This window comes from Linepithema humile, chromosome 5, assembly GCF_040581485.1.
Source record: "Linepithema humile isolate Giens D197 chromosome 5, Lhum_UNIL_v1.0, whole genome shotgun sequence".
In the NCBI taxonomy this organism is placed as follows: domain Eukaryota; kingdom Metazoa; phylum Arthropoda; class Insecta; order Hymenoptera; family Formicidae; genus Linepithema; species Linepithema humile.
The window spans coordinates 2,472,747-2,498,042 of NC_090132.1; the positions used below are offsets into that span (position 1 = coordinate 2,472,747).

The 25,296-nt window shown below is 30.5% G+C and overlaps 4 protein-coding genes across 14 annotated transcripts in view; 2 read left to right on the plus strand and 2 right to left on the minus strand.

Moving 5' to 3' along the window:
* The first annotated feature begins 1,732 nt into the window (after positions 1–1,732).
* LOC105675568 (aminopeptidase N-like) lies at positions 1,733–10,143 on the plus strand. Of its 2 annotated transcripts, none has more exons than XM_067355588.1 (12): positions 1,733–1,932; positions 2,689–3,211; positions 4,007–4,468; positions 4,645–4,828; positions 5,085–5,238; positions 6,611–6,698; positions 7,329–7,708; positions 8,152–8,429; positions 8,642–8,832; positions 8,974–9,282; positions 9,409–9,478; positions 9,670–10,143. In XM_067355588.1, exons 2-12 carry the CDS (start codon positions 2,703–2,705, stop codon positions 9,814–9,816), a joined length of 2,772 nt encoding a protein of 923 aa, XP_067211689.1. In that variant the 5' UTR covers positions 1,733–1,932; positions 2,689–2,702; the 3' UTR covers positions 9,817–10,143. The 2 variants fall into 2 exon arrangements, with proteins under 2 accessions (XP_067211689.1, XP_012228237.1); XM_012372814.2 differs by having other exon boundaries at positions 1,733–1,918.
* Positions 10,114–12,815, minus strand: CSN7 (COP9 signalosome subunit 7). 3 transcript variants are annotated; one of them, XR_010890343.1, is made up of 5 exons: positions 12,678–12,815; positions 11,694–12,349; positions 11,437–11,608; positions 10,607–11,240; positions 10,114–10,534 (listed from the first exon to the last, which is right to left on the minus strand). XR_010890343.1 is itself a non-coding variant. In XM_012372818.2 (4 exons), exons 2-4 carry the CDS (start codon positions 12,339–12,341, stop codon positions 10,515–10,517), a joined length of 840 nt encoding a protein of 279 aa, XP_012228241.1. In that variant the 5' UTR covers positions 12,342–12,349; positions 12,678–12,815; the 3' UTR covers positions 10,114–10,514. The 3 variants fall into 3 exon arrangements, 2 of the variants coding, with proteins under 2 accessions (XP_012228241.1, XP_012228240.1); XM_012372818.2 differs by lacking the exon at positions 10,607–11,240; XM_012372817.2 differs by having other exon boundaries at positions 10,114–11,240.
* A 486-nt stretch (positions 12,816–13,301) lies between these two features.
* Positions 13,302–17,736, plus strand: ERp44 (Endoplasmic reticulum protein 44). Of its 4 annotated transcripts, none has more exons than XM_012372887.2 (8): positions 13,302–13,387; positions 13,478–13,685; positions 14,337–14,418; positions 14,513–14,668; positions 15,345–15,645; positions 15,839–15,886; positions 16,177–16,472; positions 16,557–17,736. In XM_012372887.2, exons 2-8 carry the CDS (start codon positions 13,629–13,631, stop codon positions 16,901–16,903), a joined length of 1,287 nt encoding a protein of 428 aa, XP_012228310.1. In that variant the 5' UTR covers positions 13,302–13,387; positions 13,478–13,628; the 3' UTR covers positions 16,904–17,736. The 4 variants fall into 4 exon arrangements, with proteins under 4 accessions (XP_012228310.1, XP_012228309.1, XP_067211698.1 ...); XM_012372886.2 differs by having other exon boundaries at positions 13,306–13,387; positions 13,472–13,685; XM_067355597.1 differs by having other exon boundaries at positions 13,323–13,685.
* A 737-nt stretch (positions 17,737–18,473) lies between these two features.
* LOC105675425 (metabotropic glutamate receptor 2) overlaps positions 18,474–25,296 on the minus strand; it is a 127,196-nt gene continuing 120,373 nt past the window's right edge. For 4 of the 5 annotated variants that reach the window (XM_067355582.1, XM_067355581.1, XM_067355585.1 and 1 more), the window contains 8 exons: positions 24,549–24,698; positions 24,287–24,420; positions 23,522–23,680; positions 22,912–23,078; positions 22,282–22,652; positions 21,828–21,979; positions 21,206–21,425; positions 18,474–20,873 (listed from right to left, as the gene is read on the minus strand). In XM_067355582.1, coding sequence (XP_067211683.1) covers positions 20,614–20,873; positions 21,206–21,425; positions 21,828–21,979; positions 22,282–22,652; positions 22,912–23,078; positions 23,522–23,680; positions 24,287–24,420; positions 24,549–24,698 — 1,613 coding nt within the window. In that variant the 3' untranslated portion in view covers positions 18,474–20,613. Of the gene's footprint in view, positions 20,874–21,205; positions 21,426–21,827; positions 21,980–22,281; positions 22,653–22,911; positions 23,079–23,521; positions 23,681–24,286; positions 24,421–24,548; positions 24,699–25,296 lie in introns of those variants that run through there. The other variant, XM_067355583.1, reaches the window with a different exon arrangement.

Here is a 25,296-nt window from a genome sequence, read left to right on the forward strand (position 1 = left end):
AAAACAATTATACGAAAATTATAAATTATCGTTCCTTCTGCGTTTTCTATTGAATATTATAGCTATTAAAATTCAGCAAAAAGGTAAAAATTTTTGCAAGAGTTTTCTTTAGACTTTTATGAAAAAAATTGATTCGATGAAAATTTGTATAAACATATACATATTGACGCGCACACATGTCTTTGACATATAAATTTGTATAAAATTTACCATTTAATATTTTTTGGCACATATGGTGAAAATCTTAGGTGCACTTCTTAATAAAATAGGATACGATGAAAAGTTTAATAAAGACAATCTTGCCAGATGTTTAAGAGAAGAAGCAACAAAGTGGGCATGTATACTTGGAGATCCTCTGCGCAAAAAATATGCAATTTAGAAATTTCATTTGCATCTTCAAGATTGTAAATAGAATAAGTAATTCTTGCTATAATTATAATTCTTTTTCAATTTAATTTTGTTTGCATTGTACAATAAATTGTTAAATTTTCAAAACGGCAAACTAAATTAACGAATTCGTCCTTTGGACTTTTATTCTTTTTTTTATTGCTGCAGACTTTTATTGTGGTGGAAGGAATGGACACACTGTAAAGGCTTGATGACAGCGGATAGTATGATTTAGTATAGTGTGGTCAACGTATGAGACACGGATCGTGATAATACTCTTAAAACACTTACTGTGCTCTGACGATTATTATATTGTCTTTCAATCTATAACATTAATGTTGGACGATAATAACAATAACGTTATGAATGTACGATCCAATGATAGTGTTCATTATTTTCTGTCTCTTCTTTCAAAAATGCAGATAACAATAATTTACTTGAAGATATACATGATCAATTTTTGAATATAACTGCCAGGTAATGATATTTTTTTTATCAATATATAAATATTATATTTGCATGATTATTTTTTATACGTAATAATAATAGAAGTATTATTTCTTAGATGTGCTAATTATAAGTGACATCACTTGTTAAATTACAAAGAAGTTACTGAGATTGATGTGTTAGATGTTATTATTAATCATATATATTGCAAAAAACAACTTCAGCAGATAAATTTTACAAATTAAATATTATAGTTATACAAGTTTTTTATTATAAAATTTTTTTATTATTATTGTGGAATGCGACACACTCATATTAAATTATGTCATTAAATTATTCATTAGTTTAATGCGGAAATAAAATGTTTTTCGAGAATAAATAGAAAAAAACTTTTTTTAGGTTAAAAAGTTTGTAATCAATAATTTGCCAGATCTAAAGTTAAATGTTCATTACAAGATTGAGACACGTATAACTAAAATTAATAGTTGAATCAAATATCTCCATATCGTTTCAAAATAGTTAGAGATTTTGGATGTAGAGTATAGAACCGATCGCTAAGTAAATAAATGGAATTAATAAAAGATGACAACTGCGAAGCATGAATATCTTTTCTTGTTTATATATTACAACTCAATTTTGATATTAATATTTAAAATAAATTATAATATTTTATTATTAAATATAAGTATAACTGTAAAAAATAAATATATATAAGAAATAATAATAATAATTTTTGTGAAATAAAATTTAAAATATAAAACATATTTGGCTTAAAATCTTACATGTTTTCAAGCAAAAGAATTTTAAATATGAAAGTGATCGATTGAATTATATACTGACACTTTTACTGTGTGGTTTGACTTGTTGACCAATAATATAGACGTTAACGACCTTAGAAGTTGTTTACACGACATTACTTATTGTAACGTCGAATATTGATGTCGTTCAGTTTTCCGGGATCTCTCGAGAAGATAAGATCTTCATTTCAATTGTTAGAAAGTACTGTGCTTCAACAATCACATAATTTCGTTGTACATGTAAAAACCAGAAAATTTGTGTACTGCCTTCTGAACATAGAATCAATGTATGCAACATAACGTAAATAGTTTCAAACATATAATTTAATTTATCGTAAAATTTGTATATTTATAAATATTTATAATTTATTATTTTAGAACATTTTAATCAAAATAATAAAAATCATAAAATTTAATCGAAATAATAAAAAGACATAATGTAAAAGTAATATTATGTTTAGACGTTTAAAATCGCTAATTCTTTTGTTTTAAGTTTGTACTATTTAATTTGCATTGCATATTAAATGTGAAACGTTTAATACTGCTTATCTATATTTTATTCCATACATTTTTTATAATAAATATTTTTGGCTAATCTAAAAAATTAAGTTAACCGATACATTAAGTAACCGACTCTAACCAAGAGAAAAAAAAGTTTTCTGATTTTTATAAGAATTTTTGATTAGAATATAGCTAGTACAGTTTGTTATGTAGACAATCTTACAAACTACTTACGTGATACAACATATACACGAACAATAATATACTTTTTAGTTTTTGGTGATTTTTCGAAAGAAATAGTTACAATTACAAAGCTACATTTTTAATTTAAACAATTCTTTATGATAATGTGTTAACAACAACTAATTGTTAAAAAAAAAATATCATTTGAAGTTACTTTATAATACTATTTCAGTGTGAAATGCGTGGCAGAAGTAGAGATAGTGTTAACATTATTTATTTTAATAAAATTAAATTGACAATTTTAACAAATTTTGTATCAATATTTCGCAAGAGAACTTTAAACTTTTAACAAATGCAATTTATGTTTTTATAGATACTTGAAACAAAATGGCAAATCTACAAACGTTATTAAAATGCACTCTAATACTGATCATCAAAACAGTTTTCTCTAACAGTCAAGATTTATTGCCGAAAGTCTTCCAGTTCCATGACACAAATGTGCCTAATCCCTTTCCAATACACTACGACATCGAACTGACATTCCTAGACATTGAGAATATATCAGAATATTATTTTAATGTCTCTGGCAACGTTTCTATTACTTTTCAAGTTATGACCAAACCAATCATAAGCTTCAAAATGAACGTAGCACCATCAATAGATATATTTGCTAGAAACTTAGTAATGAAAGGCAACTCTGCGGAAACTTTTAATTGGACGATAAAACGCTATACAAATGAATTATCTTCGTATCAAGAGTGGGTTTTTAGAAAAAAACTTCAACGAGGAATGTACATCATGACATTGGAATATAAAAATATAGCATATGGTAATGAAAAAGGATTCTTCCGTATCCCTTACAAGATGCATAAGTTCCACACAGAAGACAATACACAGTAAGTAAAAATAAAAATATTAGACACATACAATTATGTGTAAGCGGCTAAGCAAGGGGAACAATAAACAACTCATAAGAAAAGTCTTCTTTTTTCAAATTAATACTTTATTCTGATATTAATGGTCGTTTCAGTTCGGGTTCCGGAATCCCGATTTCGTCAATTTCTTCTCTCGACTCTCGGTACTTTTTTTTCCGAGATTGACGTGTTCAGCCAAGTGATCCATTGAGCTGCTGGCACGCTTTCGAACATTAGTTGACACGCTTATCGATACAAATAAGATACACAGGATCTTGAGTATAGCGCGTATAAAATAAAATAACAAATCGATGATTCTAGAAGGCAAAAGCTTACATACGCAATATTATAAAAGCAATTTAAATTGAACGGATATGTTACAATTAAATAAGTCTTCTTTCTAAAAATAAAACATGCTAACAATGCTGTCCATTTAAAGTTTCATATTTTACGGCAAATATAATGAACATTATTTTATGTGTGACATATAGAATATGTATACAACAAAAGTACTACTATTCATAAGATAAAATAAAAGTGATAATAATACAAAAGCATGATAATTGTAAACAATTTTCATTCTTTTGTCATTTTGTTTCTAAAAATAATTTTGTTTATAAATTGCCTGCTCTTTTCTCTCATTATTATTCCCCTTCACTTCTCTACCCTGTTTTTCTTCTGCAATTTTTGTAATTTTATTTTAGAACAATGACAGTAAATTTATCATTATCTAAAGTATTTTATTAAAATTTATTTAAGTATTTTATTTTATTATAGATGGTTGGTCGCAACAAATTCCCAGCCAAATGGGGCCCATCGAATGTTTCCCTGTTTCGAACTGGCAGGATCTAGAACAACCTTCAATATCTCTGTAAAAGTTCATAATAAGTATAACATTTTGACAAATAACGGAACGACACGTGGTTACTTTAATTATTCAGATGGCCTGCAAATGAAACGTTTTACAATCACAACTAAAATATTTGCTTATCAAGTGGCAATTTTAATACATAATTTTAACAACACTAAGAAATTACAGTCAACACTAAAATATAGAATACACAGTAGAAACACGGAAATAGATATACATTATGCAAAAAAGATTATTAAAAATGTCACATTGCTTTTAAAAAATGAATGGACAGAAATAGATTCTTTATGGAAACCAGTTATAAATTATGCATTAATACCTGGTTTTCAATATGACAGCGCGGACGGTTGGAGACTTGTTTTTCTTAGGTATATTGGACACAAAAATTTTCTTTATTTTATTGTTTTTATTGTTTTTAATAATTAGAATTAAAACATTTTAGTTACACATCTTTATCTTACCATTAGTCCACAAAAATATTATTAATTTTGATATTTATAAAACTAATATAATAAAATTGCAATAATCTACAAATAATTTTTAGGGAAGAAAAAGCTATCTATAATCAAGAAATAGATACTTATGGGCGAAAAATAGCGGTGGCAAAATTTGTAGCACAAAAAGTGGTGCGCCAATGGTTAAGTAGTACAATCAGCCTCTCTAACTGGTCAAACCTGTGGTTGGACGATGGGATAGCTATATTTTTTGGAATGGATGCCGTTAATAAGGTAGTATTATAATTTTAAAATTTAAATTTGAATCAATATAAGCCATTCCATATTATAAAAGAATAAGTAATTTTTATATCACTTTTAATTTTTGCAATAATAATACATTATTTTATTTCTATTTTATTCAATTATTTTATTTTATTCAAAACAACAAAGATATTTTAAAGAGTTCTTCTACTTAGCGACGGCGACAATGCATTTGTTTAAGGAAATATTAATTTTTTATTAATCAATGTTTATTAAAACTTTTTAGACTTTTCCAGAACTTCAAATGTCAAATTTGTTGGTAGTTCAAGATATACATGAATCTCTCCATATCGACACTGATTCTTTTATGAAACCTTTTTATTCGAATGTCAGCAATTCTGAAATTGATACATCACTTTACTTTACCCGTTACCTCAAAGGTAAAACTAAGATAAATCATTAGAATCAAACATTGTCCATAAAATGTAAAATGTAAATGTCATCAAGATTAAAAAGTAAAATGAATACTGTTTCATAGTATTTATATATACGTTGTTGCAAAAAGAAGTGACCATAATTCTCGCATACTATTCTCTGTCATATGATATCATTTATTTTTTATTTATATTTTAATGAAAAATCCTAAATATAATATTCACAAAAAGCAAAGTCATTTTTTCGAGAAAGAAAATACTAATGTTGCCATAAAGTATGAAAAACATAATTGAAACTAAAAGTTGACATTTCTGCTACAAAATCTACATTCGTAAACTTACGAATAATTTTATACGGATTATTTAAATAAAATGACCGTCTATATAATCGACTGTTTAATAACAAATATTTTTTTCACTTTTAGTTTATTATAGCCAGTTATAACCGGTAATTTTATTGAAATTGAAATAATTTTTATGACAATATAGAGCAGTGCTCGGAATTAGTCTGAACATTTCAGCCGATTTCCGTGGTATACGCCTCCTTTCCTCTCCTTACCGCGCGCGCCGCAGCCGCTAGGGCCAGCGCCGCCGAGCGTTAGGAGCGACACTATCTGATTATGAGTGGGTTCTTTTCCCTATTTATTAAAATTTTAAAAAATGTATTAAAATTTATTAAAAATAAATTTTTTATTTTTAAATTTATTAAGTGGAAATATTTCAATAGATTTCCACGTCACCCATGAGATACTAATGCTGACGCGTTTTTTTTTTAAATGGTTTCCCCCGTAAACCTATTCCACTAAAGATAAAAATAAATTCTTAATTTAAAAAAAAATATATATAAAAGAGATTTTCTTAATTAGATTTTCTTAGCCTTTTATGAGAATGAACAATTGATGCAATAATGTAGATAGAAACCACTTTTTGAAAAACGTGTCAGTATTAGTACCTCATGGGTGACGTAGAAATCTATTGAAATATTTCCACTTAATAAATTTTAAAAAAAATTTATTTTTAATAAATTTTTTTAAATTTTAATAAATAGGGAGAAGAACCTACTCATAGAACCTAATCAGATAGTGCCGCTCCTAACGCTCGGCGGCGCTGGCCGTAGCGGCTGCGACGCGCGCGGTAAGGAGAGGAAAGGAGGCGTATACCACGGAAATCGGCTGAAATGTTCAGACTAATTCCGAGCACTGATATAGAGTGACGTGTCAAATAATATATTAAAACTTTAAAAATCAAGTACAGACACAACACAACATAAACTCTTGTTATGCACAGAATTATTACATATGTATCAGTTTATGTTACAAATCACATAATAATATAAATTGCCATTATTTAATTAAATTTATGATGTAAATTGTTCTAGCACCTGCTTTGATACGTATGCTGCATTATATGACGACTATGGAATATGATATATTTAAAGAAGGTGTAGCTCACTTTTTATCAGCAACGTAAGTAATTGATATTATGAAAGTATAATGTTACGTTCTACGCACTCCACACTCTTTCTTTCCGCGATATTATTAGCTCTTTTCCCTTTTTCTTCTTTTAATAATTTTCTTGTATAACAATATCGCGGGAAGAAAGAGTGTGGAGTACGTAGGACGTAACAATAAAGCTGCACACCATTTCAAATATAGATAAACAAATCTCACATATTTAACTCATAAAAAGTTTCTGGCATAGTTTTTATTTTAATATTCCTTTTTTATTATTTCTATTTTATTATTGTTTTCTTTATTTCCCAATTATTTTACTGTATCATATTTTTTCTTCCAATAAACTATTTCTATCTTTCTTATATATCGTTGTACTCAAAGTATACTTTTACCTAGATAGCACAACATATCTAAAAGACGTCCAGAGGATTTTTTTGGGATTACAAGACGTCCTCTGGATATCCTTTGGATATATTTTGGACATATGAGCTGTCTGGGCATAAAGACTTTTATCGAAGTCATACGTAAAACTAATATTGGAAAAATTATTTGTCTTTTGCGCCATTGTTGTTTTTGAAGTGATCAATTTTTTTATTATTATTTTCTTATTATTATATTGCTAATAATTCTTTTCATATTTAGTTATAATCATCAGTCGACAATTGACGACTTTTGGAAGTTGATTCAACATGCTGATGATAAGCATCTGGATACAAAGTTTAAGAATAAAACTATGAAAATGGTGATGGATACTTGGACAGAGAACAATTATCCAATACTAAAGGTGCGCACACGTACAGATACTCAAAGTCTGGTTGTAAGAGTATCACAAACAAATAGTGATATATTTAATGAACACAAATGGTGGATACTTGTTACCTGGTTTACGGATCATTTATTAACTTATTCTAATCGTATTATACCTGCACTCAGCAAGTGGTTACGCCCAGATGGAAAAAAATTGACTTTAACTACTTTAGAAAGCGAGAGCGGTTGGATCATCGTCAATACGAAACGATGTGGTAAATATGTAGATTAAGTTGTTATATACATTTTTATTATTTTGTATAATTTAACTTTTATTTAATTTAATTCTTTTATCTGTACTTTACCTATACTTTTCCTATAATTTCTTTTATTTGTTATGTAAACATATTATTATTCAATAAGACATAAATTGTCTTATACTACTGAATCTAAGATAGATGTTAGTTTATCGTTTATACGTATAAAAGAAGTTAGATTTATGACAACAATTTCTTGTGCAGTATATTTTTTAGAAATGTTGTTTAAAGAAGTAATTTTTTAAAATTTATAATTTATTTTATGTATTTCTTTTATAAAATTGTTAATTTTTTCTACACCTACAATATATTTTAAAAATTAAAAAAAATAATTAATTAAAAATATTTTTTAATTATAAGATAAAATATTAAAAAATAATAAAATTTCTATTTTGGAATAGGATATTATCGCGTTCTCTATGATGTAGAAAATTGGCGAAGAATTGGATGGTTTCTGGAGACAAATGGCTCGCGTATTCATGTTCTCAATCGCGCTCAATTAATCGATGACGCGTTTTACTCCCTGCTAAAAAAGAAACTCGATTTAATCTATTTCTTGGACCTAACAAAATTTCTTGCGCGAGATGTGGATTATGTAGCATGGTATCCTATGTTTAAAGCTTTGGAACACATGTCGCGTATTTTTGCATTTTATAGCCAAAAAATCTGGCATCTTAAGGTATGAGAAGTATTAACAGATTTGGTCATATTCATTTCGACAACATAAAGTACCATATTATGTCTCGTTGCATGTGTAACATAGATATTAAAACTTAAACTAAACAAAGTTGTAATTTATGATATAGCTTCTGAGGAGAAATAATAATATTGAATTTATATAAATATTTTACACAAGCTGATATAAAATTTGTATTATTTAACAATTTTAAGACACGCTTGCTGAACCTCTTAGAATCAGTTCTTAATAAAATAGGATACGAAGCACAACCGAATGAGGACAAACTTACCGAATGTTTAAGAGAAGAAGCAGCAAAGTGGGCATGTTTATTTGGTAGTACTGATTGCAGAGAAAAAGCAAGTGTTTTATTAGATTGGCATCTCCAAAATCGAGAGAAGAATAAGTAATTTTTGTTATAATTATATTTATTTTCTAATCTGATTTTCTTTGTGTCTTGCGCAATAAATAACTGGATTTTCAAAACGGTAAACTAAATCTTCGGACTCGTTCTATAGACGTTTTGATCTTTTTTCGAATGCTGTAGACTTTCACCAGGATGGAGGAAATGGACGTACTGCGAAGGTATAGCAATGGGAGATAGTTTTATGTGGCGTAGTGCGGCCCGCGCATGGGACGAAGAACGTGATGATGCATTGTTAGAGTACTTAATGTGCACTAATGATTTTACTACCGCCATCAATTCTTTCGGAACATTAAAAAACACAGAATTAATTAAGCACGCACAATTCAGGGATGACGTCATTTATTATATGTATTTTCTTGCTAAGTATGCGAATCACACAATTATAATCGATGATATACTCGAGGAAATTTTAACAGAGAGAAGACCTAGGTAATTATGTTTTTTAAATTAATGTTTAAATATTGTTTGCATAATTATTTTTTATACATAACAGTTACAAAAAATGTCATTTGTTAGACGTGCTAATTATAAATTGCATCAATTTTAATTTTGCAGTGCAGTAACTGAGATTGCTGGATTAATTATTGTTATTAATAATATATATACCACGGATAAACTTGACAAGGTAAATCTTACAAGTTAACTATTTTAGTGTGGTGTACGTTCTTTGTTATTAAGTACTTTTATTATTTTATCGTTGAAGGCGACACACATGCACGCGTTCGCCCTCTCACACACACAATTATGTGACGTCAATTATTTTGACACGAAAATGAATTGATTTTTGACGGTAAACACAAAAATTATTTATTTTAGGTCGAGCATTATGTAAAAGAAAGAGAGAATCTACGCTCTATGATTTTATCTAAGATTGCAGAACGCAAAAATCAATTCTCTAAGGTGGACATTTATGCACACGTTATTACACAACCAATTACAGATATTTACATGAATGATGATTAATCAATCAAATCGATAAAACTTGACAACTGCAATGCATGTATTGTATATATTTATTCGCTTATGTATTACAATTCGATTTTAATGTGGAAATTTTGAATTTTATGATGTTATTTAATTTAAGTTTATCACGCATACAACATAGCTGCTTAAAAGCGCGCATGTACTTGTGTATAATTTTTGAAGCGTTATCAATTCTATAACAATGTTACAAATGTTCGAATTTATAACACTGTTGAAGAAAAGAACAGAAATAAACGTAAGGGGAGAAATGAAAGATACAGAGAAATAGAAAAAGCCTTTCTAAAATATATTATCTTTTTATTCGAATAGCAATTACAACACTTTAACTGCCATTTTTCTTTACTAAATTACATCAGTGGTATTTATACTTCAGTTATACTTTAGTTTTCTAGTTATAAAAGTTTGTTCAAAAACGATCTTTTCGACTAGTTACGCTTTTTGTCCCATCAATAAATCGTTTAGCATTTATAAGTTCTTGCAAAACGAGAATCTGTAAAATCTGAACGCAAACAGCACAAACGGTACTATCGTTGGAAGTACACGTAAGCATCGACCAACTCGTCACAATGGGCATACTATTTTATGTGATAACTGGCAATGGGTAGGCACGTATGCATTGATAAACATGCAATGCACGTTGCATTATTTATCAAATTCATCTAGAGAATCATCAAATCCTAATTAAACTCTTCACGCCCTACAAACATAAAACATGATATCTTTGGTCTAAAAAAATAAACAAGTATATTACAAAAATATTCAAGCTTACCTACGAAATTATCTTTGTTGCAAAGAAAAGATTCATTGTTTTCAAATGCTCGATGTAAAGATAATCATCATATATCTCGTACATATACTCTTTATTCAATGTTAATAAATAAACGCTAAATTTTATTTGAACAATAGCAAAATAGTAGAACAAACATCAATTGTGAAATTTAAAACAATTACACAAAAAATATAAAAATTATCGCTCCTTCTACATTTTCTATTGAATATTATAGCTATTAAAATGGAAATTTATACACAAGCTTTTCTTAAAATTTTTTCTTATACTTATGATTATATTAATTCTCTTATACCAACATACGTCAATAAATTATTTTTACAAGTTTATTTCGATAAGAAAATGTACTTCATAATTTTATTCGTTATTATAACATGGTAGTCCATAAACGTTGCACAAATCAAGTATTCTTACATATGTGATGTATACATTTCGATTCTACACTTAGAACACGATCTATAAAATATTGTTTTTCTACTTTGCTTTAAAAGTTTTTATGAACTCAATATTTCGAATGTATAAAGGATTTTGGATTCGGCATGAATCATACTTTGCACACAATTAATCAATTTGTTTTAACATTACCCTTTTCATTCATCATTCATTTCATAATGATCTAAAAAAAAAAGTTAACACAAGAATGTTCGATAACTATTCCATTGTACGTTTCAACCTGATTATAATAGTCGCAGTTTAGTCACAATTTACAATAGATTCAAATAATGAGATCCGACTCAATGAAGAAATAAACAGTGCAAAGAATATACATTGCGCAAGAAAAAACTACTGAATTTATGTCTTCCAAAACTTACCACTGACTTTGATACATTTGACCTTCTGTAACTTCTTTTTTTCTGATAGTACCGGCATGGCTTCTCTACCCGATTCGCTTCCTCCTGCGACAGAACTACCACCAGCTACATCAGCCTCTTGAATACCTGAGACTCCTGGTTGAGATGCAAGAGATTTCTTTATATTAGAAATCTAGAAAACCAGAGAAAATTCATAATTATTTTTCTACAACAAGATACAGAGTGGATAAATAAAAAGAGGAAGATAAAAAACTCACATCTCTTTGTATTCTTTCTTTATGATAAGTAGCTTTTTGTTTCTCGACATTAGCTCTAGATATTTGCTGTTCGATACAGGATAAAACTGTATCACATGCTTGACCCCAAGCAGCTAACGTCTCAGCTACAACACCCATATCACCTGGTCGTACATCACGTCCTAAACCAGCATAATCCACTTCTAACTGTGAATTTTTTTGATCTAATTTTCCATGTATTATGTCTGCGTATATTGCTTCAATAATCAAATCCTCTAAATCTCTGACATTCTTTATATCTAACTCTTCCAACAATACTGAGTAAGGTATACATTTGTTTTTTGTAGCAAGAGTGACAATGGTAAGATGTTGAAGCTTCTTCTTTTGCGTAGGAGTTAACTCTAATACTTTCTCCTTATTTTCTAAGTAATCTCTATAGGTGCCATATGCAAATAAATTCAGAGTATTCCAATATTGGACATAAGGTCCATTTTCCAACTCTTTGATATTTGGCATATCCAACAATTCACCAAAGACATGAACACCAGGCGTTTCAACAACTTGTCTTATAAGTTCTATAGCAGCAGCACCTTTTGCAGTTTTTGCAAGTAATACAAACTGCTCCAAAGGATTATTGGCTGATTTTTCAGTGGTGTTTCCACCAGTCATGATGACTCCTAATAAATAAATTTATGAATACAAATATTTCATGCATAAATAACAATATACTACAAAATATGCATCAAAATAAATGGTTAATGATACCAAATAAGGATACAATTATGACAGATTATTCCTAAAAACTAAAAACTCTCTTATTCTTAGTTATAGAACGTAGTAAACAAAATGCTCGTATAATGTTCAACTAAAAGAAAAGTTAGAAACAAGCTCATGCTATTTGTTTCGTTACATGCAGTGACAATTATATGGCATATAACGTTGCAAGATGTAGTTGAAATTGAAAGTATAACATAAAAATGTATAATATAACATAAAAGGGCTCACTCCTTTGTTATTAGCCGTGCTGTTACAAATATCAGATCTGAGATCGCAATTTCTCCTCGTTTTAATACTCTATCACACACTGCAGCCAGGTATGCAAACATAATATAAAAAGATCAAATATTTCTATTTCATAAATGTGCTACTGTTGCCAATCAGAAAATCCAAGTTCACTAGGTTTTCGACCAATACGATTGGTCAATTCCTTATACACATGCATTATGTGATTATCCACATCTAGATAAATTCGAAGGGATAAATTCAAGATTACACCTTTTTTGACGAGTTTTGGAACACGTCAAAATCATAACGTATTATAATTAAAAAAATATTTACATTTATATATTATCATTACTGTGAAATAATTTACATTTTATATGTATATATCTGCAATTTTTTTTTAAATAAATAAAAATAGATGCTCTTATCTTCACAGTAAAATTGCATTCAGAAAACAATTTAACTTGTCATATCATATATCATATTATAATTTTATTGTATTGTATTTAATATTATATATCCTGTATTATGTATTACAGTTCTTTTTTAAAATGTGAGTTTGCGTTCATATCAAACAATCGATGTTTGCAAAAATAAACTCATCGACTTGTGATTAATTGTATATAGATACAGCTGAAGTGACAGGCAAGGACTGAATGGAAGTGCGTGAGCTATTCATATCAAAGTGAGCAAAGCTATTGACACGTACGCATGTATGTATGCATATTATAAAATTTTGAGTGTACATATGATGTGCATACCCGAAATCGCTTGAAATTTCGAAAACAACATTTAAGACACAGGTCGTGATAATCGATGTCTCGAGGAAGTACAAGATTCGATTCCCCGATATGCCGCTAGTCCGTAGCAGTTGACAGACACAGGTAGCCGCTCACTGATGGTGCTTCGAAAGATCATCGTTCTGTCGATTTAGCTGTTTCGCGAGATCGCAAAATGTTGGCTCACTGTGATATTTTTGACTTCAAAGTACTTATATTCGTGTGTTTGCTGGTAAGTGAACTGAAGCATTTGCCACGTCATTTCATTTTTTACGTTACACCTGCGAATTGGATGGTATCAATATTTCACGGTTCCTTGTGACATGTATCATAAGACATCCTTGTAACTCGCAATTATTTTCTCCTTTTAATTTTTATTAATATTTATTTGAAGGTCTTGTTATCGGTATTCCTCTCAATCCTTTTTACACAGCATAACCTATACCATTATGTCATAGCAACTTTACATTTGAAAACATGATTTAAGAAGAAATATTAGAAGAGTATGCAATGATAAAGTCATGCCTTGTATGCTCTGTTGCTAAATGTTGCCAAATCAAAAAATGTTTTGCATACTTATGTGTCTTACTTATATACATGCTTATGTCAAATAAAACAATAACTATTCACGTGATTAGTTATCCCTATAATATTTACCACATTATTATTCATGCTTAATGATTAGAATAAACATCCATTATTCAGGATAAAATTCATATTGTATATCAATGTTTATATTGTTTAATATGCAATATAAGCAATGGATTTTCTGAGATAAAGAATATACATACAACTACAAAAACCATAGTACACTTCATATAAATTAGATTGTAATCTAAAGCAATAGAATACATGATATGTAATTAGTATCATGTGTTTCTAGATATATTTGCCAAACAGTATAGCGGGAGAAATAGGAGAGGGAGCAGTTTCACTTACACAAAAGAATATTGATAAAACATTAGGTAAATATATGTGTAATAGACAATATCTATCAAGCAGCATTGCCAGACAGATAAGCTATATTTATTTTCTTTTTAAACTATGTATCTTTTGCAGCCGAGAATGAATTGGTATTTATAAACTTCTACGCACAATGGTGTCGCTTCAGCAATTTATTAGCCCCAATTTTTGATACAGCTGCAGATAAGATTAAGGAAGAATTTCCCCAGGCAGGGAAGGTAGTAATGGGCAAAGTAGATTGTGATCAAGAAAGTGAGTATACCTAAAATATATTCAGCAAGGCCTATAACTTTATTGAAATGCATTGAAATCTTATATTTTAAAGAAAGAAATGGTCTAGAATTCTAGAATATAGGATTTTAACGCATCGCAGTAAAGTTCCAGGTCCACCAAATGATATAATATAAGATTCTAAGGCATAAAATGTACATTAATGTTAAAATGTTCTAAAGTTCTATTATAACATTTGTTAGGTTAGAATTTTAGTATAGTTTAACATCAATGTATATTTTATTCATCTTTATGCCTTAGAATCATATATCATATTATTTGGTAAGCCTAGAACTTTATTACGATGCATTGAAATCTTATATTTTAGAATTCTAAACCATTTTTTTGTTTAAAATATAAGATTTCAATATATTGTAATAAAGAAAATATACATTCTAAAGTTCTAATCTATTAAATGTCATGATAAAAGATTCTAAAGCACAAAAATGAATAAAATGTACATTTTATTTACTTTTATGCCTTAGAATCTTTGATATCATAACATTTGGTAGGCCTTGAAATCTTATATTTTAAAGAAAGAAATAGCTTAGAATGTTAAAATGTACATTCTATACATTTTTATATGTAGTCTTTTTTAAGAGAGTGGATATTTAATAATTTAAGTTATTATATTAATAAGAGACGTTATATGTTTCAGCATCTGTAGCATCTAGGTTTCACATAAGTAAATACCCAACATTAAAAGTGATAAGAAATGGACAACCAACTAAAAGAGAATACAGAGGACAACGATCAGTGGAAGCATTCCAGGAATTTATCAGAAAGCAATTGGAAGATCCTATTAGAGAATTCTTCGATTTGAGAGAGATTAATGAACTTGATGATAAAAAGCGTATGATTATAGGATACTTTGATAGAAAAGATATACCAGAATATGAACTATTCAGAAAAGTTGCTACTAATTTGAAGGATGATTGTCAGTTCCATGTTGGATTTGGGTGAGATATCTTTTACTTTTGATATTCTAAATTAAAATCCTACAAAATTTGTTTATGATACAAATGGTTATATTTAAAAAGAATTAGTATAAAGGTAAAGGTTCTCTCTCTCTCTTTCTCTCTCCTTATTACCGATGTAAAAGAGTTTTACATATAATATTTAGTAATAATTATTGTAATTTTATTTAACAAGCACATGCTCCAATCAAAACTGCGAAATTGGACAGCATTTTCATTTGCTGTAAGTAAAGTGGTATATGTAAGCGTATAGGCTTTTGCTGTATTTAAGTATCTACGCTATACTACTAAACTACTGTTTTGATCTGATTTGATGTTTTATTTGTTATTTTGCATAATGTTATATATTATGAGATATTTGATATAAATTTTTATAGATGAGTTTTTATATATATTAGATATGATATGTTTTTTAACAATATTTGAATTTTAAGAATTTTTATTTTACATTCTTTCATCGAATGTAAGTTAAACGATTAAATTCTTTTATTGATTTTGGAATAATATGTCTAGGAATGCAAGTAAAGCGCTGCATCCTCCAGGAGAGCCTATCATTGTCTTCCGATCGGATAAAGCTCTGTCCAATGATGAGGATGAAACTTACAAAGGAAGTTTAACCAATTATGATGAATTAAATGTATGGACGCAGGAGAAATGTGTGCCACTTGTAAGAGAAATAACATTCGAAAATGCTGAAGAATTAACAGAGGAAGGCCTGCCATTCCTTATACTATTCCATGCTCCCGATGACGTAGAAAATGTCAAGCTGTACAAAGATATCGTAACTAGGACATTAATAAGCGAGAAACGTATGTCATATCATACTATTTATTTATTTTATTATCATTTCTTACTTTTTCGAGATTTTTATTATACTAAATTTTTTTTTTCAGAAAACGTCAATTTCTTAACAGCTGACGGTTTGAAGTTTGCGCATCCGCTACATCATTTAGGAAAAAGTACATCAGATCTACCGTTGATTGCAATAGATAGTTTTAGACACATGTATTTGTTCAAGGATTTCAATGACATTTTTATTGAAGGAAAGCTTAAAGCTTTCTTGGCCGATTTATATTCTGGAAAGCTTCATCGTGAGTTTCATTATGGTCCTGATATCAATAACGATATACAACAAGACACTGGAAAACAGGTGAAAACACCTACAACGCCACCGGAATCTGCATTCAAGAAACTAGCGCCAAGCAAAAATAGATATACAATAGTTAAGGATGAACTGTAACGAGGTGAGATGGAGTGCAGTGCAATGCAATGAGATTTTCTTAATTAATTTGTATACAATTTACAAGTAAATTAAAAGAAGTGAATTACAATCGGGGATTTTTCAATATTCAATATAGACATATATTTTTTTCGTAGTGTGTTTGTAACGAGAGTCTTCTAAAACCTCGACGAATCCGTCTCTTTTTTACCGTGATTTGTCTCCTTATATTTTTGATACATAGTTCACATTTTATTTTATTATAAAATATCTTCTTTTATTTATTGAGAAGCATTATTTAAAATTTATTATTTATACAGTTTTCCAAGATATAAAAACAAACAGTTTATTCTTTAATTATAAAGTTTTACACGTACTGGTGTCAACAGGTATAACAGATTTTTGTACATTGCAAGCCAAACTTACAATTTAGCACCGTTCTTGTTGATTTCTACAACTTGGGTATAAATGTGAAATGTTTTTGTATGTTAAGAGATCTAATTTACATTATTTCCTCTTTTGTAACCCTTCTGTTACGTTAGAATTTAGCAATATTATTAGTATAATATGCGATCACATTCGTCGAGAAGCGTAAATGTGTATGAGAATATATATGATAGTAGTATATATAGTGCGAATATGCGTTGTGTGCGTGCGTATTATTGACTTTATTGTTTGAGACAATTGTTTCCGGTTGAAATGTTAAAGAGAGAGTACTTTGCCTATTGCATGATTGAAATAAATGTTTGAACAAGTGAAATCTTAGCATGCTCTCGTAAGATATTTCTAGGAAGCATTGTTTGTATGACGAATGATATTGTTTTGCCTATTAATAAAGAATTTCTAAGTCATAAGTATGACTATGTTGATTATCATTATCAGCATTGCAACACTAGCGGTGTAGTTTATAATTGTAAATGCTCTTTCATTTACTGTCAAAGAAGATTACAGCAGCAGCATCAGTAACAAAGAAATTATCTATGTATTTGATAAGATATTCTTTTATACCAGGAAACGCATAAAACTAATTTTATTTGTAATTTTAATTGTAAGATTTGCATTTTTTTCATTTCAACTTTAATCTCTTTCATATGAATATTTATTTCAAAGTATAATCTTGTTCAATAAAACTTAGTAACTTTATTTACATTTATTTAATGTACCTCTTTCGCTGTTATTGTTAAATTGTAATATAATCTTAAAATATTTTTGGCAGGAAATAAATCAGAATAAATTATTAATTATTTGTATCCAATTCATGTTATTTAATTTCCAATTAAACATATTTGGAAGTATATTCTATCAATATAAACCTATCTATAATTTTTTTTTAATTAACATTTAATTAAAAATAAGAGCAATTATACCAAAAATTTTATAAAGTTAATAAAAATATGCATAAGTGGTTGCGCTAATAATTTTCCAAATTTTGCGATAAATATATTGAGAGATTATGCTTTATAATTAATTGTCGATTAAATTCCAGCAATTTATTTATTTAAAATAGGAAATGAGATGATAAAACAATTATATTTGGCATTTTCCTTATAATTCAAGAATAGTATAAATAATTCATTTTTAATACACCAGCTATGACGATAGATAAATTTATATTTGTATATAATATTACACACATGTGTATGTACAATTATTTATCTACAATTTATTCGTATATGTACATGCATACATATGATTCAGGAAAATGTACATTTTCTTGCATTGTATTATATTAGTTTTTACATACATAATATATAATTCAAATTTTTATAAATCTTAAATTACTCTTTGCCTAAAATGTACGCCAATTTACATTGGAAAACTTTTTTCATGTACAACAATACGCGAGTGATAAATTTCTCATTTAGTAATGTTCTCTATTTTATTATATTATCTTATGAACTATTGTGAGAGAAAATATAAATCATTTATGCATAAGAAATGGTTTAATATGAAAATACGAGAAACTGAACACCGGATGTAGCTATAAAAAATAACTACATAATGCAAGAATGAATGGTAGAATGAATCGTCTATAACGTGTAGTATTTGTAAATTTTGCATACTGAATTCATATAATGAAATCGATCAAATGTAGTATTAAAAAATTGAGTGATTTTTACGACAGTTATGAAGCAGTTTTTCTTGACAAAGTACAGACGATATGTTTTATTATTATAAACGGGATATATCTAATGCTATATAAAATTAATACGGACTTCTTAAACCTCATCCAAGTTTCACATAGCATATTTAATGAAATTAAATCATAGTTTGAGAAAATAGATTTGCACTATCGTTACGTTATTACATATACTGATTGTGCATAGTAATTTTACGGAGAGCAATTCCTATAGTCTGCAGAAATTGTATTTGAAGAATGATTTTTATATTATAATATTTCGACATATTTCAAATATGTATATATGTGTGTGTGTGTGGGGGGGGGGGAATGTGTGTGTGTCTATATTTCATTTGAATTGTCAAGCGATGCATGAAAAGTGTGCGTTACGTAGGTTCACTTCTAATAATAAGTTTATATACACTGCTGCACAAAGAATAGGGAACACTTTTCAAACGCTTAAAATGAAAGAATTTTCAATCCACTGAAACTCGGCGAAAAATTATTGCAGACAAAAAATTAAAAAAAGAAAGCAAGCTTAAATTAAAGCTAGAATTTTTGCCGAATCTCAGCAATTCAAAAATTGCTCGATTTTGTGCGTCCGAAAAGTGTTCTCTATTTTTTGTGAAATAGTGTATTTACAAGTTGATATTTACAATAATTAGATGCAATATATGTATATCAATGTGAACAACAATGAACGCATGATGTCAAATTTTCTTAGAAAATTTACAGAACTGGATCTAACAAATGAAAATAGTTTTAAACTCTATTTAAATATATCTACTACGATATAACAGTTTTTGCTTTAGAACAATTCTTTTAACTTTTGGATCAAAAACTTCAATTAGATTCTTTTCAGATATTCTCAACAATAAACAATCTCTGTGCAATCTAAACATAAATTATATATATATATATTAATAAAACTATATTACTAAAATTCAAATCGATGTTGTTTGATAAAAAGATAGAAGAAACAAATAGAATTGCATAATGTTAAACATCTGCTTTTTATTCGTGAAATATGCACGCGCAGCGAGCTTCACATTCATTAAAATCACAATTGCAGAGATAGTAGAGATGAAAGATAACGAGATGTATCATTTATAAACTATATAAATTCCTTTCATCGCACAATAATCTTGCACAGTTAAGTAAAGAAACAGCTTATATATATATCTATAAAGTTCACGCTTATCTTTCTCTTTAACGTGTAACATATCGCGCATTACAGTAACATGTTTTCGACACGCCATATATGTACGATTTACGCATAGTAAATTTTATCTCTACTTCAGATTCACTATTCACTCGACTAATCCGACGATATATATAATTTGGAGTAAATACGCGGTATACCAAACAATTTAATTTCTTATGTCAATCACTTCTTCGCTATCGAACCCCGTGGCGAGTGGCGTTTGATAATTTTTCAAACAATTAACAAATATTCTGCCATCTTCTCGTTATATTGCGCTGACGTAAGTTCCAGTTGTATATACAGTACGCGATATAGAACAAATCAGACGATAACAGGGTTCTTGGAGATCGGTTTTAGAGTAACGGTTAATAAAGGTGATTCTCTCTCTATAGGCAATTCTATTTTCCGCTATAAGGAAACATCGCTTTGAGAGAGCGGTCCGTTGCCTATCCTCGCGTTACTGTTAAGCCGCTTTGCCGTTGTTGTGCTATTTTTTGATTCCTTGTTACTCGCGGACGCAATTACATCCGGTGACTCTTTATTATTTGTCACTACCGCAACGAATTCCTTCTCGTTGTCCCAAACGTTGGTTGTTTGGGTTGCCCGTGAGGTGCGCGTCACCGGTGGTTCTCCGTTCTTTTTCTGATCCTTTATTTCCAGTTCGTACCCTGAGAATAAAATTACTGAGCATGGAAAGTACCGTGTGCTTTGAACCAAAAAAAAAAAAAAAAATGCAAAAAGCGAAAGCAAAAATGCACGTTAAAACCAATAGAAAAAATATAAAAAAAGAGCTGAGTACTCGTGCTTTGTTTTTATAGCTTTTTTTTGTTATTACAAAACCATACATCGCATATAATACGTCGCATAAAATAAAGAAGTTTTATGAAAATTGAGCAGGCACTTGAAAGTTATATTGAGTCGGCTAGAAAGTTTCTTTGCATTTCTACCTTTCAATTTATCGAAGAATTCAAAGGAACTTTCCGATCAACCCAATACTTACATTCGCTCTGAGTGGAGCAGTCTATGGTGGACGCGATATGTTTCTTGATGGCTTTATTCTGATCGCAAGTTGCCGCTGTTAGGACCGTCGTCGCCGTGACTGGTCCCATCATACTCGAAGCGTTTGTGGCGGTTATCGCCGAACTTTTCGTCTGGTTAGGCCTGCCTGCCCTGACGGTCGGCCGCACGTTTCTCTCGGGCCGAATTAAAATAATATACAGCTGCGCATGTAAATAGATAACATATACTCCGTGAGAATCGCTGTTGCAGTAAAAGAAGAAATTGAGTTAGGTTCAAAAATTATTCCGCCCAATGATTCGATAACGTAATGCTCGATGCTACAGCAAGTTGAATCAAATAATTAATTCTTTCATATTTCAATTTTTCTTCTTTGCAGCAAAACAGAGTTCTAAACAATTTTCTCATTAAACGCAATATTTGAAGAAATGTTGATATAAATTACGAAACGTATTAAGATTGCATTAATTTGAGCTTAAATAAATTTTTTTGTAGATTGCAACCACCGCGCAATCGAGATTCAAATACGGATCGTGATAATTTTGAGTGTTCGATCGTGTTCTCTCCGAATGCGAGCATTATGTTTCAAAGGGATTACGTTTCACCTTTGGAGTGAAGAGGCAAGCCACTGTCACTGACGCAGAAAGACTGATTGTTACCGACATTGAAGTAATTCTCAGCGCAACGTTGCTTCCGGTGCCGTAGTACAAAGGTACAAAAGCGCACCATATAACGCACGTCGTATACATCGTTAAACCTGCATTTAGACACATTATTGTTTTAATAAACCGCCGCTCTCTTTCTCTTTCTTTCTTTCTTTCTTTCTCTCTCTCTCTCTCTCTCTCTCTCTCTCTCATGCTTCACTAAGCACTCAATATTTCAATGTTTTCGTAATAATATATTATTATTCTATGCGAGTGTGAAATATTTAAAAAATATTTTCTCGTTATTGATTCTTTTCGCTTTTTTTTTAGTTACGAAAAAAAAAAAAAAAACATCTCGATAAAATATAAACGATGCGGTGTGAAGAGCGAATATTAATGCAAAAGCTGAACTTACCGATGTGCTTGCTCTCGTTGAAGGCTTCCGGAATCTTTCTCGTGAGGATGGCGTAAATGGTGCACACGACGATTAATATTGTGGGATACGCAAACGCTATCATATAGCTAGCGTCAATGTAATTATTGCAGACGAGCAAGTTGTCTTCCATCGTAGGATAGTGGTGCATCGCCCGTGCAGGATCAATGATCATCCAAACTCCATTGATTAGAATTTGCACGAATACCAATCCGAAGCAGATAATCAGTTGCGATCGCGGTGATATAAAGGACGGTCTCTTCGCGCTCCCGGCGTTGAAGATTCTTGAGATCCGATTGGTCTTCGTCAGTAAAGCCGCGTATACTACAGTGAAGCAGAAACCGGCGGAGAATCTATTACAAATGGATTATAAACTTTGCGTTAGAAGGTAAGGAGAAAAAATGCGTAGACTGATTAGAATTTGTGAGTTGCGGCGAAACTGTTATTCTCAGTCGAGCGTGCGTTAATCGCACGCGAGGGATGTCATTTGTCTAGTAACACGCGTACAAACAGACACATAGACCGTAGGAGCGAGAAGATTAACGCTATCATATCGAAAACTTTATAGAATGTACACGAAAAGAATCATAGTCTTCTTTTTTTTTTTTTTACCTTTGGATACCGCAGACAATGTCCGTGGGTTTGAGCACCAGGGTAAATGTGACGAGATAGCAGAGCAAAATTCCCGAGAGGAGAACGTAAGATAGTTCCCGCCCGGATGCACGTACGACAGGCGTGTCGTTGTGTTTGAGGAACACGATGCAGACAGACAACGTCACCTATGTGCGCATAAAGTACACGTGAAGCATGTATTATAAATTAACGGCGCGAAACACGTCGTGCGATAATTATTGCAATTCAAGGTATATTATATGCCAAAAGTTTCCATCGCTCTTATATAGATAGATCGCTTGAAAAACGGAGACTTCTCTTTTATCGCTCCATCTTTCATCCATCCTTTGCCTGAAAGCTGATAGATAATATCGGAAAGCATTGGATTGATCAGAAAATTCCTACGGATTTTTCAACGAAAATGAAAAATGAAAATCCAAAGGAACTTTTCGATCAATCTAATATTTTTGGCCAAAAATGTCGTATAATTTATAAGATATTACTGAAAGAAAATTGTCTTAAAAGGATAGAAACTTTTGCATATTTTTGACGATCGTAATATTTTTCTTTTTTTTTTCGACAGCCGAAAGTCGTAAAAAAAAGTGCCTACCATAATTCCAAACGCGGAGAAAAGCATCGCGCCTATTGCCCAGCTGCTGAACGGGTGCAAAAATTCTTCTGGAATATCCCGGCAAGCGGAATGAGTTTCGTCGGGCAATGTGCCTCGACGACACTGAGTACACTGTGTCTCGTCTAGAGTATGCCGTATCTGTTTGGGAAAGATGTCGGAGCGCAGAATATAAAATTGTTGAGTATTCCCTTATAATTCCCTTTGATAATTTAATCTTTATGTGTATGTATAACTTATAAATAATTTAATTGACGTAGAAATTAAGTTCTTAATTACAATAATTATGTCTGCGTCCTCGTGTTTTCTTTTTTTCTCCGGGAAAAGCGTTATTATTCATAGAATTGTAAGGCTTGAACGTATGCATTGAAAATAATTATAAAAAGATAGAAACAACAAACAAAATCGTTCAAAATCGCTATAAAAAAAAAAGGATAACATAAATATTGTTTATTTATCTCCATTTGACACATGTCTCGTTTTTCCAACGGGAAAATTCCGCCGGACGAAACCAACATGCGATATTTCTGGAAAAAACTGTTATTACCATTGTAATTTACCAAGCTAAATAAAAGTGTATGCAAAGGTAGATGTTTGTTCGCTCTAGACCCAAGGATTAATAATGGAGCGTATTGTTCGTGTGTGTTCTTTTTTTTTTTTTTTTTTTTTAAGATAAAAGAGACTGCAGATAAAATACTACACCGGGTCAAGCGGTTAATTATTTCAATGATACGTCACCCGACGCACCTGATATTGCGTGCAATTAAAGCAGTGCCAGCAGCACCTCTCACCCTCGACATATTTCTTCGCCTGGCCGAGCTCGCAAGGCAAAGAGCACACGCTTTCGGGTGACTGAGGATGCCCGAGCTTAAATTGGATTTCTAAAACAAATACATGCACGACGACGATGTAGAATATTATGAGGACGTACGGACAGCATTCATAAGCAGATCGAGACACGTCCGCGAGATAGGGACGCATCGAGGAGGATGAAAATAGAAGAGCTTACCGGTCATGTTCAGTCGCAGCTCGCCTTCCAGGTATTTACCGACGCGAATCCACTTGTATTTACCCGGCTCGGTTTGTTTGAAATGTATGATGTTGTACCGCGCGGGTCCGTCGCCGTTCTTGTCGAATCGAAACTTGTCTCCGCTTAGACCTTAAACGTAGTCGTTCGATCGCCTATGAGTATCATTGAAAACTTGATCGAAATGCGTAAGCAGCTAATCACGGTAATAGATAGTTTTCTCACTGCAGGATGTAATTTAATGCGTGGGAAACATTTCACGGATGAATTCGGCATTTCAATGAAACAAATGTACGCAAACTTACGTCCGAATTCGCCTTGTTTCGGAGTTACAGTCTTTCAAAGTTTCACACATTCTGACTTGAAAAGATGAAATATCTCGTAAAGCATGCGCTTTTCAACGATTTTATCTTAATATTTATTACACCGAAATCGAACGCGTGTTTGCACGAACTTATTTTATTGCTTCAAGTGCTAATCCCTAAAATATCACCCCCCCCCTCTCCTCCCCCGAACATATTAAGTTATATTTTAAAAATTCATAATTATAGAAGTCTATAATAGATTTTTAATACTTCTTTCATTTAAATTTATTTATACAAAAGCATCCGAGGAATACGTATCGTATCGATTTATAGTTTACGTTTCCAACGAACAGAATTGACTTGCACTAGATAGATATAATCGCACCAGCAGGTATATTCGCACCTCGAAACCATTTCCAAGGAAT